The following is a 14718-nucleotide window of genomic DNA, read 5'->3' as shown; positions in this document are numbered from 1 at the left end:
CAAGAAAGCAATGCTGAACTAATAGCGAGTAGCAATAAAGTCAGAATAATAGAAATACTAAAATACCTGTTTATGGCATTTACTTATGAAATTAGCTGCGTAGCAGCGGGAATGATTGTTACATCCTTCACTACATTCACCCATTTTATCTGGCTGAGCAGTTTCAATACAATTATAAACAAACCTTTCGTCTTATCCGTACGCTACACGGCAGCCATGCTGATCAGTCGTGATGTCGCGCTGTCGATCCTTCTTCGGCTTCAATTTTGTGACGTCATGCTTACTCCATCTATTCTAACCTCCTTGGTAGCAACGCAAGGAAACGGAGAGCGAAGCGATCAGACGTCTATCTCGAACGCTGTCCCACCTCGGAATGCTAATACCTCTTTCGCAAGGTTCGCCTCTTTCGATCGGCGAAAGCCTTATAGTCGCTCGTTGCGTTTCCTAGGGAGGAAGTAAAAATATGCTGCCGCTCACGAGTCGCATTATACCACCCCTGGCCACCACATCAAAAAAACCGATATATTATTGTTGTTGTCGGTTTTTTACATTTGAAAAGTGGCATTTTGTCAGACATGTTTACATTATCGTTTTGCACACGTGTTTTCTGAAAATTGTTTTTTGCCGGATGTGATGAATTGATACATTGCTTGTTAAGTTTATAAATAAATAATATTTACATTTATAAATGAAATTCTTTTATGTATTCTAAATTTCTGAGATCAGTCATAGTTTCCGAATATAAAATATTAATTTAATAATTAAAAATGACTGAACAGTCTTCCAAAAAGGGACATAAAGAGCATTTATCAAAAGCTGAACGATTACCTCGAAGTTATAAAGATGCTGAAAAAGTTTTAAAAGCCGCGAAAACTTGTCAGGGTAATATAAAAACTATATTATACAGTACAAAGTTTCGTGGAGGGGTGAGTGCTGTTTTATTTTTATATTCAGTATTTGTAATTTTGGTAAAAATATACTTACGAGTGCCCCTATGCGATTTTTGGTGATATATGGATACCGAGTTTGTGCAATTATTTGACTTGTTATTTTGGCTTCACACAAAGACAGAATAAGAAGACAAAGAATAGCACTAACTCGTTATCCATGTACACATCGACCTATCTCTATCCATGTACACATCAACTTATTTTCACTTAAAATAAATATCACAGAATTGCAGAAAATGGGCATAGCGCGCTTCCTTGACTTTGTCCATGTACACATCGAAGTATATTCACTTAAAAAGTCAAAAGAGCAGCCAACAAAAAATATATAATCTCAATGGGCTAAAGTGCAGAATCATCCACTTATTTGATTGGCGTTTGTTTGGCGCTTTTTATAAGTGTTAGAAGAATTGGATTTTTGTCAATTTTCTTTGACTTTTTTAGTGAAAGTAGGTCATTGTGTACATCAAAAAAGTCAAGGGAGTGTGCAATGCCATTTTTGTGCAATTCTGGGATTTTTTTTTTAAATGAAAATAGGTCAATATGTACATGGATACTGAGTATGTGCAATTCTTAAAAACGCGCCAAGCAGTGGGTGATTCTGCACTTTCCCCTCTCAATAAACTATGTTTTAAATCAGACAATGCAAAAACATAAAAGAGGAAATTCATTTTTGCACTACCCAAAGGAAATATCCACTTACCTTATTTACGAATTAACATGTCTTCAGTAGAATAAAATTCCTTAACAGTATCCAAAAACTTCCTAAAATTATTTGAACTAGAATCTCTATACTGACATCGCCACATAAATTCACAAAATAAGTAAAAAAATATCCTTCGTAGCGCAGTTATCGTCTGACGTTTGACCATATGCATTTCCTTCATACAAACAACACATTTAATAATGGCTACTAAGTAAGCCTTCATTTACTCACCAGTTAATTAATGCTCTTTTCCCCTTTCTTTCCAAATTGCACAGAAACTTCAAATTAATCTTAACACATTCAGCCATTTTACTGTCTGAACCGTAAATAAATAAATACAAGAAATGTACTTCCTAACCAACACACACCACAAGCCCTTACAAATCTTTCCCCATACTTCAAAATTTACCGCAATCGTGCAACTGATTATGTCATAATAGGGTTTCCATAACATTCAACTACTCAGGTTATCATAAATGAAACAACAGCTTCCTTATAATACAAAGGTCACCCTTCAACCTATTCTTACCATAATTTTTAATAACATGTAAAGTTTTGAGTGATAAAATTTCTGCGAATTGCTTCTGCAGTGCTACATTTCCTAAATTCTTCATTTTAGGTTAAACATAAATTTTTAATTCGTAAAGGATAATGTTTCCTTTAAGAACTGTATATGTTATGTAAAGTGACAGAAAAATAATTTTTAAAAGGAAAATTTCTAATTATTCGAAGAATTTTCTTGCATTATGACGCTGAAAATGTATTAGTAAATATATAAAGAAAGAAATTTAGAACCAATTTTTCACAAAGGCCAAAAATTGAAATTCATAAGCAATAAATTTTAAAATATCCCATAAATTTACAAAAAAAGAATTTAACACATAATAAAACTAAAATTCTTCAAGTAAAACCAAAAATAATAAAAAAAAAAAAAAAAAAAAGAGCAAAAGGAAAATGAAAGCAGAATTCAATCAATTTCAGTGCCATGTCATCAGGAGGAGGAAACATTGAAACCAATTAAAATCTCTCTTCCATAAAAAATCCTTTCTTTTCTGTAACCAGAAATAGCTGATGAACCATTCCAATGTATTTTAATAATAATAGTTCACCAGAAAATTATGGCTCTCTCCTAAAGTGAAGGAAAATGGCAAAAATACGAAGAAAAACATGAAAAATATTGGCTGATCTTTGGAATATGGTAACTGGTAGTTTGGCGACATTTTGGAGGCGATAAAGGTTACTACCTAGGACTTTGGTAATAATGTGAGAAGTACTCAGTACCGATTATGCATTATTTTGTGTGAGGGAAATGAGAGATCATGAGATATGTCATGTGACATTAATGGATGAATTACAGTTCTTTAATTGGAAAAAGGGAGAAATCTGGAAATTTTGTATTTAGCTTTATTCTGTGTTGTGTGAAACAGTGTTGGTTAATTTTTGGATCCCATGGCCCTAACTAAAATGAATTCGAAATGGGTATTTAGTGGGATTGAAAGGGGTAGTAATAAGTGTTTTTTTAAGGTTGTGCGAGATAGAAGTAAAGATGTTTTATTAAGTTATTTATTTTACCTGGTACCTTGCTGTGATTTTAAAGATCCTGAAACAGGCGCACATATGCTTGCTTTTTATTTAGCGGAGGAAATAAGAAAAGTTTATTGACCACGTAATCAAGATTCTGAACAAGATTAGGTAAGTTAGTATTTTTAATTATTTGAGGATATTATTTTTATGCATTGTTCTAAATGTAAGGAGTAAATAAATTAATATGCTATTATTGGAAAATTGTTATTAGCAATGATTTAGTTTAAAGTAATTAGGATGTTAAGCTAATTTTTATTAATTTTAATGTGCTTATTTATATTTTAAGTAGTGTTTTTGAATTTAATTATATTTTAATTAAATGATAGTTATTTTGTGAATTATATATTTGTAGGAATTTGGTACAGTCAAAAGTCTTTAATCCGGACTCGTCGGGACTTCGGCGATTCCGGATTATAGATCATCAGTTTAAATCTGGTAAGATGGCATGCAGAAATTATAAAATTAAAAATATGAAATCGTAATTTATAAAATAATGAGCAATTATGATCTAAAGGGTATCGAAATTTACAAAAAAAAGAAGCTTAATATTTATTTGTTTACTTTATTAAATATTTCTTTCAACGCGCGCATGCGTAAAGCATACCTTACGCATAGCCAAAATTAGAAAATTGCAACCAGAAAACTATTTGATTTGTATTCGTGATATTTATAATGACGAGGAATTTGATTTAAATCATATCAAAGACGAAGTACATCTAGATTAAATACTACATTTAGTAAGTAATTATAAGCCGAATAAAATAAAAACATCTGCCCTAAAGATAACGATAGTGCTGACAGATCAACTTCCAGTTCATTGCCGGCGCCGCGACGTCCCCCCCCCCCGCGCAGAGCAGAGTGAAATTGACAAACAGATTTCGGAACCGTTAGATAAACAAAGGATATGCCTTTATCCATTTCTTATAGCAATTCATTTTTTGTTTGATGGAAATCGAAGCATACTTTCGTTTTCTAGATCCTTTGGGAGCTCCAGCATCGGAAATTCTATTTGACATAATCGAAAGTTCAAGCTTACTTTTATAAAATTGCTCTTACAGTCTTCAAAAAATAATAAGCCGGATCCAATTCGAAGATTAAGGTACAACGCAATCATCAACATTAACTGAATTAGATAATTTTAGCTTATACCGTCCGTTTTACATTAAACACGCACGCGAAAACGTATTTTGCGCTTGCGCAGACACATATGCGCAGTCGTAAATGTCTTGCGCGCACACGTAAAATGCCTATGCGCGCGGCGCATGCGCAGAAAGATTTTAGCTTTGAGGTCCGGATTATGGGTGTCCGAATTAACGACTTTTGACTGTATACGTTTCAGTGGAAGTAAACATGCATGGTAATAATTAAAATATTTGATACTAAGTATTTGTAACCATTTGTAATGTTTGAGGTATGAATTCGTTGGTGACGTTTATAATATAATAGATAATTTAGAGGTAAAAGTTTTTGGATATTTTATTTATTTTATACGTGGAAATGTTCATCTTTAGAAAGGGTATATACTTTTTCGCGATCAGGTAATTTCATATATGTTCTTTTTACCGGATTTAAAGAGTCACAAAATTTTCATGCATTTCGTGAACTTTTTCTAATTTATGAGAAAAAAGCAGTGTACATGGATATAGTGAAGAGTGTGCGCAATGCCATTTTTGTGCAATTCTGGGATGTTTTTTTAAGTAAAAATAAGTCGATGTGTACATGGTTTAGTGATATTTTAATTAAATGATAGTTATTTTGTGAATTTTATGTTTGTAGGAATTTGGTATACGTTTCAGTTGAAGTAAACGTGCATGGAAATAATTTAAATGTTTGACACTAAGTATTTGTAACCATTTGTAATGTTTGCGGTATGAATTCGTTGGTGACGTTTATAATATAATAGATAATTTAGAAGTAAAAGTTTTTGGATATTTTATTTATTTTATACGTGGAAATGTTCATCCTTATATACTTTTTCGAAAGGGTATATACTTTTTCGCGATCAGGTAATTTCATATATGTGCCTTTTACTGAGTTTAAAGATTCACAGAATTTTTTTTTCATTTTCGTGCAAATTTTTGTAATTTATGAGAAAATAGCAGTGTAGATGGATAAAGTTAAGAGTGTGTGCAATGCCATTTTTGTGCAATTCTGGGATTTTTTTTTAAGTAAAAATAAGTCGACGTGTAAGTGGTTTATGTGTATGTGCTATTCTGAAAAACGCGGAAGGAGTTTACGATTGTGCACTTTTTCCCAATTTTGCAGTTAATATTTATCATGATTAAGCAGATTTGTTACATAAAATTTCTAGCATAAGTGTAATTCGGCTAGTAGATAATTGGAAAAAGTGTTGAGTAAATAAAAAGAAAAGAAACATGTCTTTACTTAGTGAAGACAAAATGGCGGCGAAAAAAAAATAGAGGGTTGCTGTAGCAGAGTTAGTTACCAAATGTGCACCAAAAAATCGCCAAGTTACCATAATCCAAAGATCAAGCAAAATATTTTCCAATTGAAAAGGACGGTAAAACTATAATTGACAGTGCCCCCTTATTAATTTTTGGCAGTACATGGACACAGAGTTTATGCATTTCTTTGATTTGTTATTTTAGCTTTGTTTAGCGGCGATTTTTGGAGTGAAAATCGCCGCTAAACAAAGCCAAAATAACAAGTCAAAGAAATGCACAAACTCAGTATCCATGTACACATCGACCTATTTTCACTTCAAAAAACATCACAGAATTGCACAAACTCGGCATTGTGCACAAAAAATATATAATCTTAATAAACTGTGTTTTAAATCAAACAATGAAATAACACAAAAAAGCGCTATGCACTACACAAAGGAAATAGCCACTTACCTTATTTAGAAATTTCTCTGTCTTCAGCCTGTGGCACACAAAATTCCTAAACAGCATCCAAAAAGTTTCCTCAAACCATGTCCCCTTTCTAACGGAATGGTTTATATGGTGACGATTTGAACCTTTCTTCTGACAAACCCATTCAAAGCCATCTGAACGACCTTTACATTCGACCATATGCATTACCTTTGTACAAACAGGACACTTATAATTGCTATTAAGTAAACCTTCATTTACACACCAATCAATTAATGCTTCCTCCCCTTCGTCCAAATCCTAAAGAAATTTCAAATTTATCTTACCACATTCAGCCATTTTATAGTGTAAACCACAAAATAAGCTAATTCCTAACCAACATACAAGCAAGCCCTTACAAATCTTTTCTTTTCAGTCAAAGTCATGCAACCAATTACGTCATAATAGGGTTTTCATAACATTAAACTACTCAGGCTACCATAAATGAAACAACTTAGCAATAATCCAACGGGCACCCTTTACTCAGGTTCCCATAAATGAAACAACTTGGCGAGGGCACCATCAAATATAGGCCAGCCAAGAGGATTTTTCTAATCTAAAATTTTAAATAAAAAGGAAATGTTAACCTTAAAATGTGGAAAAAATTTTAATTCTGCAGTGAAAAAAATCTTTAAAATTTCACCATACTTCGACGAGACAAAAACGAAACATTGGGATAGCACAAACGGGACAAGAGCTAATGGTGACAAAGAAAGATAACAGAAAATATGGTACTTTCACCAGCGCATATCTCACCAAGCAGAAATGTTGATAAATGTTAGTTCTAAGAATTTTTTATTTTGAAAGTGTAAACATTTTAATGCCTTGTAAAATTATGTAAAAAAAACCAATAAATAAAGACAATAAATTTGTAAAAAGACATTAATTTAAGAATTTACTATGCTTTCATTGTATAACATCCTGATTCGCCAGTTTGTATCACGTCACCTCAGGTGATCTTATCACACGTATTTCAAGGAATTTTATTTGACTGAAGACATGCTAATTCGGAAATAAGGTTAGTTGATATTTCCTTTGTGTAGTGCAAAAATGAATTTCCTCTTTTATGTTTTTGCATTGTCTGATTTAAAATATAGTTTATTGAGAGGGGAAAGTGCAGAATTGCCCACTGCTTGGCACGTTTTTAAGAATTGCACATACTCGGTATCCATGTACACATTGACCTATTTTCACTTTTAAAAAAAAATCCCAGAATTGCACAAAAATGGCATTGCACACTCCCTTGACTTTTTCCATGTACACAATGACCTTTTTTCACTAAAAAGTCAAAGAAAATTGACAAAAATCCAATTCTTCTTACACTTATAAAAAGCGCCAAACAAACGCCAATCGAATAAGTGGACGATTCTGCACTTTAGCCCATTGAGATTATATATTTTTCTGTTGGCTGCTCCTTTGACTTTTTAACTGAATATAGTTCGATTTGTACATGGACAAAGGGAGTGTGCAATGCCTAGTTTGTGCAATTCTCTTATGTGAAATGAAAATATGTCGATGTGTACATGGATAAAGTCAAGGGTGTGCACGATGCCAAGTTTGTGCAATTCTCTAATGTTTTTTTAAGTGAAAATTGGTCAATGTGTACATGGATATAGAGTTTGTGCAATTCTTTGTCTTGTTATTTTATTGTCTTGTTATTATTCTTTGTCTTGTTATGAATAATGAATTTACATCTAATGAAACCATGACTAAATTTCTAGGAGAAATGCTTTTATCTTTTTTTACAAACTCTATTGAAATTTTTATGTAAATGTTATTATCTAATAGAGTTGAAAATCTAGAAACTAAATATTTAGCTAACGGGTATGAGACAGTGCCTAAATTTGATACAATAGGAGAAAAAAGAAATACCACTTTTATGAATTTCGGGAAGTGCATATAATCTAACACGATTCGCAACAGATGGAATAAGTGATGAGATGTTTTAAGTTTGTGGGAAGGATTTGTGATGATTTGATCGCAGCTTTTATATTTAAGAGGTCCAAAGGTGAAGGGTCTTTAGAGATTGGATTGTATGGTTCTTCATTTAAGTGTTTAGTGACACCATCGATTTCAGTGTTTTTGTTCATGATGGTACAAAGAATCCATGTAACTGTTTTTGTCCATGCCGACTATCTGCCACCTTTTTTGGCCTTTGAAATGATAATTTTCATGTTAGAATGAATTTCACACACTGTACATTTAGATTTGATTCCAAAGGCTTATTTGTTGAATTTCACATTATAAGCGATAAGATGCCTAATCATTTCTTTCTGTGTATCTGAAACTTTACTAAATTTGAAAGCTTTTTCGATAGGAGCCAAAATCTTTGGAATGGAGGGTTTTGAGGTTTGTGAGAAGTCTTGTGAAAAATTGCAAATACAATGCTGATTTTTGATGCCTTCTATATTAATATTTGTTCAGCGTGTTATTTTTACCTATGATAAATTTATTTGGAAGTTAGTAATCTTATTAATTAGTTTTCTTATTTTTAAGAAATTGTCTGGTTGCTTTATGGGTACATCTGTTATAATACTCAACAAAAGGAAAACAGGTGTGCCATAAATGTGATTTTTCTCCCAACTTCCTGAAATTCTTGTACATCACTTTCAAACACCTGCTGGTTAGGGAGTCACACTGTAGCTAGTTGCAATACATTGATTGATGTTATAGTGATGTTAGCCAGAATCACACTTTCAGCCTTTGAGTGGTTGGTTATGCAGGCACAGGGCAGGATATATTCATCTTGTCATTTGATACGATCTTTGGGGATCCTAGATTTTACTGCCTGATACTTCTCTAAATTATAGAAACTTTGTCACTCTTAAATTCTGCTGCCCAGTCCCTCTCCCAATTCTAAAAGTTTTTCTGTTTCTAAATCCTGACAGCTTTCCTGTTAGCTTTCTTCTCTCTGACATAAACAATAAGCAAAGCCTCAATGTTGCCATGTCTACTTGTCATCTCAGTAGATTTAAACTGTTCTAAATTTTAATTGCCAAAGTCTCAACAATTCTTGATCTTGGACTTTGTACTGTGTACATTTTTTTTCAGCATTCCATTATAAGAGTTGATCATCTTAGTTTTATTGTGGTATATAATAATATATATTTTTACAAGATATAAAAATTCTAACACCCCCAAAATGTGTCCATCATAAAAATTTGAAACTTACAAAGGCTGCAAAAGAAACTCTTCACCCTATTTCAAGATGAGAATGATGAAAAGATATTAATTAGGGAACTTTTTAGGATGTTTTTTAAGTACCTACATTTTTCATAAGCTTTTTATTTAACTTGGTCATGCCATCATGTTAAACTATTCCCTGATAAGCTATCAAGCTCACATTTTTCACTAACACTTACTGATACAATATGATGAAGAGATTTTTTTCAAAATTTGGTGTTGAAATGATTTTTCTCACATATCTTCGTTTGATGAACAAACTAAAAGTCTATGAATTTTACTAGTTACCCCACTGGCAAATATCTTTTAAATTCATTTTATGGGAAGTTTTAATGTAATTTCAGACTTTTTGGGGAAAAATCTTTTTATTTATTTATTTTTTTGTTATTAGATGTAGCAGAACTGTGGGATGTAAAAGAATGATTATTCATTGTTGAAAAATGATTTTTAAATCGAGTAATTTATTGCTAATGTGTCTTTGGGACTAAACAGATGCGATTAAAAAAAAGTTAAAAGGAGTTTTTATATTAAAATAAGCTGTTGTTTAAATTTCTCATTATATTAATAACTGAAAGTAGAAAAATAATTTGTTACTTATGTATTAATGCAACCACCATGGTGCAATTCGGTGATTTTTCACAGATAAAAAGTAACTTACCAGGTAACACTTGGTGGTTTTCAAGCCTCTTTTTATTTTCAAGAGATTCCCAAACTATCGATATTTATTATAAGTCGGTAAACATTATCAACGTATGAAAAGAAAGCTTACTTTAGTATTTTAAAATACAAATTTGAATTATTAAATAAAGATTATATGATATGTTAAAAAAAAACTTCAAATTTTCCTGTAATATTTTTTGCACTTCTCCAAAAGTACACAGCGATCTGTTTTCGCTTAAACAAGATTAAAGAATTGTGCAACCTCGGAATTTTGTGCAACTCTCGGCAAGACTGGCTGTCTAGGAAACACATTTCTTCATTGTTCCCTTTAGAAAATTCTTCGCAAAATTCTGTATTTTTTGCAGAAATTTTACTATAGTTTCATCCATTGCTGCCATTTCTGCAAGCTCATATTTTAAAACTAAGGCAAAAAATATCATAACTTGTTTATAAAAATTGTTGGAACTTCAGCAACCAAAAAGACTCAATACCAAAATGTCAGCGTTGCGCGTGACTGAAAGACATTGTTTTGAATACGGTTGCCAGAGATAAAACATGAGCACTGAAATACTGAAATCTAGTAATCAAATTTTCTTTTCAAAAGGTTAAGCCTTTATAAATTTATGAAGGGCACCTTATGTTTTTATTATTTATATGGAATTTTAGATGAATTTTGTAAAGAGAATTTAATCGCTTAATCTTATGCAGCTATATGAGGAATTACGTTTCTACTTTTAGCTCATTAATTATTTTATGAGATGTAAATAAAGCTAATTTTAATAAAAAACATTTTTTATTGAATTTTAATTTTCTTTTTAGCCTCAATGGCACATTAGCAATTAAATCACCCAGTTCAAAAATCATATTTCAACAAAGAATAATCACGTTTTTACTTCCAACTATTGTGTTGCATCAAATAACTGAAAAGGGGGAAAACAGCAATTTTGCCCAGAAATTACATTAAAATCTCTATAATATCATTGTGTAATTATTATAAGTGATCTTTATTTATGTATAATTAAATCATGTAATTTGTTGTATTGTTTTTATATAACGCTCCCTAAAACTGAAAATTTAAAGCTACCTTACCATTTGCTTGTAAAATTATTAACAAAATTAAAGAATTTTAGAATTTCATCATCAGAATCACATAAGCATATATTATTTTCATAAAAGCTTATGCTATATGATACGCTAGCTTAAAGATTCCCACTTTAGTACCTATCATTGTGATAGTTAAGACTGAGAGGAGATAGACATAATGTATTTTAATCTTTAACTGCTGCGAGCGGTCTGTTAGACCGCACGACATTTTCCATTAAATGCTTCCACCTCTTAGAATAATTAATGGGTATTGCCATCCTTAGTACCTTCCTAAAACAGTTGTCCAAGGTCACATACCTAATTGCGTTTTGCTAGCTCTATTTATTCTTTTATTTATTTATTTTTTTAAATTCCCCCCCCCTCAGCGGTCTGTGGGACCGATCACAGGAGATACGATTCAAATTTCGGTCGATAAAGTTAACTTTTTGTTGTTGTTACATATTTTGCTTTTTTATAAATATTCTTGAAATTGCTTCAAATGCGTGCAGGACGTTCTATATATCTTACCCAAGAACAATTTTAATGCGTAGTTCGAAATCGGTCTAATTTAGAGTTCTCTGATGAAAGTTCCCATGATGAAATTATAGAGAGCGACCACGACAGAAATTCAGAAATATCTGCCGATGAAAATGAAAATCCATGTTCTCCTGCAAGAGATTTTTTTATTAGAAAAAATTAATTCAAATAGTCTATTCAAGTGCCCAACAAGGGTGTTCGAACTCGTAGTCAAAATATTATTCTTCGTTCAATCTATACAACTGCTCGTAGAAACCGATGTTGGCCTCTGGCAATATTCTTCAGAAACTTGGATATATGTGCAATAAATGCATTCGTATTATTTCAATCTTATCCCATTGGCTCCAAAAATGAAGCGAAAAGATTTCATTAGCAATTCAATCGGTGCAGTCTCATGTAAAGTTAAGGATAACTTCATAATTTTTACCTGAAGAACTCAAACTTACAATAAGAAGAGTTTTTGGAATAACTGATGATGAAGGAAACATTGCGATCGAAGATGATAAATTAGATAAAAAAGAAAGTGCTATATTTGTCCATCCAGCAAAAAAAAAAAAAAAAAAAAAGGAAAACAGCTTACAAATGTAAAGAATGCAAAGAACCAGTGTGTCTACAATGTAGTAGAAAAGTATGTATAAAATGAAGCTCGAATTATAATTTTTAAACTAAAAATTAATTTTCTATATTCTTATTAAAGCATTCTTATCGCAAATTTTAATGTAAAATAAAAAAGTTGAATTTTAAAATTTACTTCTTCCATCCAGATACGTAAGCAAAGGAATTATTATCATAGTATATATTTTATTTTAATGAACTGATTTAAGTATAAAAATTGCTTTATATCTTCATGAACAAGTTAAATATATGAAATTAAATAACATTTATTCAAATAAGAAAAGTAAAATAATATCTTATTTTGTTTTTAGCAGAAGCGGTCTGAGAGACCGCTCACAGTAGTTATGCGACAATTTAAGTCACAGTGGTTAAAGGTTAAGAATTCTGTGTCATCATATTTGTTTAATGACAGAATAGAAAGGATTTGAATGTATTAAGATCTGTTTGTTCCCGAACTCAGGAACAAAGATTGCACTCATTACATTCTTCTCCATGGTAGACTTAAAGACCATCATTGAAGTAGTTGAAAGTGCTGTCATATTTTTTCATTATGTAGAGGAAAGAGATGTGACAGAGAAATGATATTCTAACCATAAGAACAACATTAAACCTGAAAATCATACAAATTATCTAACATCGTAAATACAGATGTCTCGGCAATGATTTGTGTGTTTCTGGTATCCAGGTCACTACAGTTGCTAGTGCCAACTACTTAAATGTGGTTATCTGTCAAAAGATTCACTTGGAATGACCATGTCTTGGTCCTAATTATTTGAATTGCCTACAGACTTAGATATCTTGTTTTCAGATCTTTATTTTAGACCTGTGTAAACTTTGAATTTATCTAATGTAACTGTTCTCATAATTATCTGTTATGCCTCCTATTCTGAATAAGAAAATTAACCATAGCGTAAAAGTCCTATCTATTAAAAAGCCCATTCATAGATACAACTGAAAATGTTACAAGCAATTAAATATTTGTTCTTACAGGCAAAACTCTAGATTTCCTAAATGAAGTAAATAAGCATACAAGATTTTATTTAAAGACTTTTACTAACCTCTTCAGGATTATAACTTTACGTTTTAATTATATGAACTTGCAGTTTTATGTGTATGTTTAACTTTTTTTTTTTTTTTTTTTGGCATTGTATTTGCATTTTATTTTCATTGTATTTTTGATTAATCCCTCTTTCCCCCCTCTTCATATTTTCCCTTGTCTGGGTCTGCAGATTTCTTTCTTTCTGCCCTGTCCCACCTTGTGATTGTTAAAGAGTTTTTATACTGTTTTTCCATATTTTGCAATCCCTCTTGTAGGTCTCCATTGTTTATAGTTTTGCATTTAATGTGCCTTTTTTTGTTTGTCTACTTGCTATAATACTGCAACAATTTTTTTCTGAGCACAGATTTTACTATATGCTCCATCTGTTTATGGTATGAATTATGCCAAAGCATGTAGCTTTGGAAAGCTGTATAAAGAAAGAGGTTTGAAGGGAAATAATTTGAATTAAAAAAAATTAGGAGCAAATATTAACAAAGCTTTACTTTAGTAATTAACTTTTAAATAGCAATATGTATTTGGTATAATTATATTTATATGATCACACATGGGTGATTCATAGTTACCCATCTATATGAACCTTATCACCTATCTAATTTTATGAATCCCTGTCTGGGAGCATATAAATGAGTAATTGACACAACTTAACCTTTAATATAGAAGCAATTCAATTATTTACTTAAGTGAATTTACCAAAATTTTCTCTTCTAAATTTAACTATTACAGTGTTAAAATTCTAAGATTTATTTGCATTCAAAATGTTGGTTTTTATTATCAGAGATGCTAATTTTTTGTTTTTTCTTTCTAGTATTTTAATAAAATATATGCTTTGACTCATAATGTTTTGAAGAATATCCAACTATTGGATAAAATTATTGAAGAAACTCATTTGTTAACTAAGGAACCTTATCTGAAGAAAGAAGTAGCTCAAATTATGATATATGAGATGGTTTTGGGTAGAGGTCAACTGAGTGGGAAAAGCAAGCCGGTGCTTACCATACTGAAGTATAAGAATGATATTGAAAGTGCATACCAATGCCTAACAAAGGCTGGAACTGACAGATTTATGAAGGAAGGTAAATAATAATAATAAAAGATATTAACTCTTCTGTGTTGGATATTCTAATTGCAGTATGAAATTAAAACTGATTTAAATATTTTTTGTAGTGATGATCACCATTCCAAGGTATGCTAGAATTAATACCTTATTAACTACTATGCCCGATGTACTGGATGATTTAAAGAAATCTGGGTATTATCATAAAGAATATCAAGAGGACATTTCAGAAGATGCGTAAGAAATAATAAGTTTAAAGTTTGAATGAGCAAATATTTTTATGGAATTACTTTTTGTTATGATGCTTTAAAACCTATTGAATTATTTTATTAAATCATGTAAAACAAAAAACATATCCCAGAAAAGAACTTTTTTTATGTGTAATTTTTTTAATGAATTTGAGAAACAATAGTTGT

The 14718-nt window shown here is 31.2% G+C and overlaps 1 protein-coding gene across 2 annotated transcripts in view; it reads left to right on the top strand.

Moving 5' to 3' along the window:
* The first annotated feature begins 353 nt into the window (after positions 1–353).
* Nsun5 (Nop2/Sun-like domain containing protein 5) overlaps positions 354–14718 on the top strand; it is a 34753-nt gene continuing 20388 nt past the window's right edge. Inside the window, exons 1-3 of one of the 2 annotated variants that reach the window (XM_085820611.1) lie at positions 354–926; positions 14147–14321; positions 14413–14539. In XM_085820611.1, coding sequence (XP_085676737.1) covers positions 768–926; positions 14147–14321; positions 14413–14539 — 461 coding nt within the window. In that variant the 5' untranslated portion in view covers positions 354–767. Of the gene's footprint in view, positions 927–14053; positions 14322–14412; positions 14540–14718 lie in introns of both variants that reach the window. The other variant, XM_035349503.2, reaches the window with a different exon arrangement.

The sequence above is a fragment of the Stegodyphus dumicola genome, chromosome 1 (genome assembly GCF_044657685.1).
Source record: "Stegodyphus dumicola isolate Sdum_Otavi_A_Nest chromosome 1, ASM4465768v1".
In the NCBI taxonomy this organism is placed as follows: domain Eukaryota; kingdom Metazoa; phylum Arthropoda; class Arachnida; order Araneae; family Eresidae; genus Stegodyphus; species Stegodyphus dumicola.
Note: the sequence above shows the minus strand (reverse complement) of the source record. Positions and strands in the feature narration are given on the sequence as shown.